General features: G+C 60.9%; 1 protein-coding gene across 1 annotated transcript; it reads left to right on the top strand.

Moving 5' to 3' along the window:
• Nucleotides 1-420: 420 nt before the first annotated feature.
• MNEG_14143 (hypothetical protein) lies at nt 421-1967 on the top strand (the record flags this gene model as incomplete). Its single annotated transcript, XM_014037385.1, has 3 exons — nt 421-426; nt 746-1558; nt 1839-1967. The coding sequence occupies 3 exons, from the start codon at nt 421-423 to the stop codon at nt 1965-1967; spliced, it is 948 nt and encodes a 315-aa protein (XP_013892839.1).
• Nucleotides 1968-4749: the final 2782 nt, after the last annotated feature.

The following is a 4749-nucleotide window of genomic DNA, read 5'->3' on the forward strand; positions in this document are numbered from 1 at the left end:
GCGCCGGCGGCATCGCATACGTCGACGGGTTCGGCAGCGACTACCTGGAGCCCGGTGAGAGGGGACGGCATCCGTTCGCGTGTGTTGCAGGGAGGCGGCACAGGGCAGAAAGCGGCATGCTAAGCCGGGGCGGCAGAGGCCTCCCGCGCCGCGCTCCTCCACCGCCCGCGTGCACATTTGCCCACCAGTGAGAGCATCTGCCAGCCCCGCTTGCCCTCACTGGGCCGCGCACGTCTCCCCACTCCGGCTCCTCTCCCTTGCGCGAACGCAGCCTTTGTGTTCCCTGCCCAGCTGAAGAAGGGCAACCCCAAGCACGTGTGGGAGGCGACGAGCCACGAGGTCGGGCACACCCTGGGCCTGGATCACGACGGCGAGCCTGGCATTGAGTACTCCAAGGGTGTTGGCGTCTGGGCGCCCATCATGGGGGTGAGTGCACGTGCTTTTGCTCCCACACGGCTTGCTGCCTGGATTGGTCTGCTGCCTTGGGGGTTGAGCTTGCATCAACGCCTCTGCCGGAGATCAAAATGCGATTGGAACACGGCTCGGCCTCAGTTGTGAGGCTCTCCCATCGCTCCCACATCCACGGTAGCCCCCTTGCACAATCTGCTGCTCAGCAGTGCCGAATTGCACGAGGCTTGGCAGCTGCAGGCACAACGCAGCCTACAGACACCGCCCCAACCTGACCAGCGCCAATCACACCCCCCATCCTTACGTGCTATCTACCCTATCCCCGTCACCCCCGCAGGACGCCTACAAGAAGAACATCTCCCAGTTCAGCAAGGGCGAGTACCCCAACGCCAACAACCAGCAGGATGACCTGGCCATCATCACCGACCCCACCAAGCAGATGGTCAACGCGCTGGGCTTCCTGGCCTACCGCGCCGACGATCACGGCAACAGCTTCCTGCAGGCTTCCCCCCTCATCGGCACCCCCATTGCCGCCAACCCTGCCCGCAGCAAGGCTGCCGCCGTCGGCAACATCGAGCGCACCGGCGACTCCGACTGGCTGTCCTTCTCTGCGGGCGCCGGCGCCGGCAGCGTCACCGTCGCGATCACCCCCCCGACGGTGGCGCTCAACAACCACCGCGCCAACGTGGACCTGCGGGTTGAGGTGCACACCGTCGGTGGCCTGGTGCCGCTCGCGACGTTCAACAGCGCCGGCGCGATCCTGAACGGCACATTCACCTTCAACCTGCCGGCGGCGGGCACTTACTACATCTCCGCCACCGGCGTCGGCGACACCGACTACTCGAACTATGCGTCGCTCGGCGAGTACGGCATCGCCCTCGAGTACCCCTCCCCCGCGGTGGCGGCCGCCAACGAGATCCGCCTCTCGCTCTTCAACTCGACCATCGTCAAGGGCACGTCCCCGGGGCTCCTCGGCACCACCACCACCTCCTACCGCGTGAACGCCACCCTCGTCGCAAAGAATCAGGCCGCCGCGCCGATCGCCGGCGCCACCATCACCGTTGGCAGCACCTGGGCGTCACCCGGTTACAACCCCCTGACCACCTCCCGGAACGTCACCTACACCACCTCGTCCGCCGGCACGTTCCAGGTGCGGTTTGTTTTTCTTGGGGGGAGGGCGGGGGCGCCGCACCTTTTGCGCCAGATGGTGGAAGCATGCTCTCGCGGCACTTGCACAAAGTGGCCAAGTGGCTGGCACCCCGCAGCATGGTGTGGTCGGCCTGCATTAGTGCACAGGTATGCAATCCATCTGTCTATCTATCTGTCAGTTGATCAATACACATGATGCTACCTGTCAAAGGGTGTAACAAATTATGTTTGAATACGTCACCAACACCTGCCCCCGCCGCTCGCCCTCACCCCCAACCCAGGTGTTCTTGTCGCCCAACTCGACGCTGCCAATCGGCGTCGCGACACTCACGGTCAACTCTGTGTCGGCGCCTGGCTACACATACAACAGCCTGGCCTCCCAGCTTGCCTACACCTTTAACTGGCCCTGAGTCCACCAGCCCCAGGGCCGGGGCCCCCTCAACCCACCTACTGCTCGCGTGGGGCGCCCCCGGCTGGTGAGAGCGGCCCCAATGAAGCCCTCCCAGGACGCAGACAGCTAGCCGCCCTGAAGCAGCACGGCTGCCTGTTAGTCGCGCCTGTGCATCACCGCATCACGGGCCCATGCCTGGACTGCCGATTGGTCCGCCGCGCTTCGTGCTCGCGGGCTTGTGTGAATACGTACGCACCCAGCGCCGTGAGCAGCGCCTGCCGTGGGCGCAGGGCTAGGGCGGCGGCGGCCCGCACGTCAACGACCCCACTTGCACCTTTTGCGCAACGTGGGGGACCTCGTGGCTGTTCCCTTGCTTGCAAGTTTTCTCGCACTGATGCCCTTTCAACTATCTACCAACGTGGCCGATCACTGGGTGGGATGTGACACGCGGCTGCAGCCGCGCCGCGCCATACCGGCTCGCTGGCTTCAAATAGCCATGTGGCGCGGCCTTGCTGCTCAGTTGAGGGCAAAATCCACGGCTTCAGGTGAATACAGCGCTTCGTGCGTGTGCTTGTTGCCTGCCCCATTATCAGTTGTTGTCTCTGAAAAACCAAGCGTGTGATGTGCTTGGCCGTGCGCTCAACCCCCTCTTGCGCCGGCTTGTGAATGGGCGGTCCTCTAGCCCCTGGCATTTCTTCTGAAGCTCGGGTGCATCGAATACTTCTGCACCCCCATTTGTCCGCTGCACTGTGTCCTTACCGCTTGAAATGGAGTTTTGGTGGTTGGGTTTCTCAGTGCTGCCGCCTTCCGAATGGTGTGGGCGTCATGCCAGCAGCATGATGCTGGCAGCCCCACGCACAACTAATGCGGCCCTGCTGGGTGGATGTCGACATGTCATGCATCTGTGCACGCGCAAGGCTTCGCTTCCCGTCTGCTTTGGTAAAACACAATTGCACGGTACCCTTCGAAAGACGCGCCGAACAAGAAGCAAACATGTAAGTCAGACGAAGATTCCTGCGGCGCAGTCATGATGTGGGCATCTGCCCACACTCTGCCAAATCTGCTCATGCATGATCAAACATTTTGAGTTGGGAGCTTCAATGCTGTGAGGCTTGTGGGGCCAAGGAACCACGCAAGGGCCCCATGTGATGCTGGATAAGCATCTGTCAGCTGGATCAAGGGGATGCATTAGGGCCCGCTGTCACACGGTGAAACAGCGGCAGTGCTTCATAGATAGATGGTTACACAATTGGGGACGGCATCGTGAACAAGCTATATAAAGCGAATGCGCAAGTAAAAATGATGCAATAGACTGATCAGTTGGTTTGTGACTGTTGCATGAAAGTTGAAAAGTCACTCCTAGTCGCAGCCACCAATACTAAGCTGTGAAGTGATTGCATGGTGTCTGTCTTGCCAGACTACTAATGGGCGGCCTGCTGCCACGAAGGCCTGCGCTGGCCAAAGAGGGGCACCCCGATTTTGCTGTGGCTGAGGCACCAGCCCCAGCAAGGACGTTGAGAGCTGCCTGCAGGCATACATGATACTTGTACAACGAAGGCAGCAGTCAAACAGCGCAAAGGCCGTCGGTGCCACATCTATATTTTAGCTGGGCTGTCACTGCAGGTTACTGGCTTCATTCTGTTTGCAGGTGCTGTCAAAAACACCTTGATAGCTTGCAGGGGAATGGTCACTTTTCGGTGTCAGTGCGTTTGGCTCGCCTTTCTGGCTCGTTCGGTGGATTAGGACTAGGATTGTTACAGCGTCCCGCGGTCGCCCGCTCCTGGAGCCATCCAGGCTCATGGGATTGTACAGTAGAGCACCGGCGTTGTGTGACTGAGAGTCAGGTGGCTACCGGTGGGCACGTTCAACGCACACCTGCCTTCGTGCGACAAGTTGCCGATGCTGTGAGCCTTGAGTGTCTCCTGTCAGAGCGACTCTGCAGGCTGTGGCACACGGTGAGACGTTTGGCAGCGCTATCGCAGGGTAAAATCATCAGTGAAATCAAAACAGCAACATCTATCGATTATCAGTGTGTGAATGTAAACGGTGCTGGCCAAGTGCCCTCCTCCCCAAATCCACATTTTGGGCTGCCCGCTGTTCCCATGAAACCCAATCTAAGGCTTGTGTATCCCCTGTTGTCATCAGCGAGATGGTGGGACTGGTAAGCACACCGCTTGGTTTCGGCTGGCGGCGCGTGCCTACCTACAGCCCTCCGGCCTTCTGGCTCCTGAGGGGGCGGGGCGCATGTACCTTCGGCGTACCCCCACGCGGTACCGTGCCAGTAGCCGACACACCCTCCCCTCCCCCCCGTTAATACAAGTTTCAGATGCCCTTCCATACAAATCTAGTTTCCAACGCTTTTGATGATGAACCCTCTCTTCTTACCAAATTATTGTTGGCCGGCAAGCGCAGCGTATGGAATAGCTAGGCGGCCGGCTGCAGGGTGCTGGCCAGCACTGCTCTGAGGGATGCTGCTACAAGGCGTCAGGTGGGCCAGAGCTGACCACGAGGGATTATATGTGCACTGGAAATGCCCACAACAGACAGCACCTGCTGTGGTAGCCTCTAGCACGAGCCGCTGCGTCCGACCGCCGCCGTCCCCGCCGCTTACAGCAGCACTGCCTGCGTACGGAGACGCCAAGCGCCGCCATGCTGCGGGCGATGAATGGAGGCGCCGACGCCGGCACCTTAGGACAGCGGCGCCCCATGCACTGACGCCACGCGCACGGGGGCCAAGCTGCGGGTGCGGCGGCCACAGCGACCATGCAGCTTATCAATAGCGCCTTGGGGTGGGGTGGGGG

Source organism: Monoraphidium neglectum, assembly GCF_000611645.1.
Source record: "Monoraphidium neglectum strain SAG 48.87 unplaced genomic scaffold scaffold04284, whole genome shotgun sequence".
Classification (NCBI taxonomy): Eukaryota; Viridiplantae; Chlorophyta; class Chlorophyceae; order Sphaeropleales; family Selenastraceae; genus Monoraphidium; species Monoraphidium neglectum.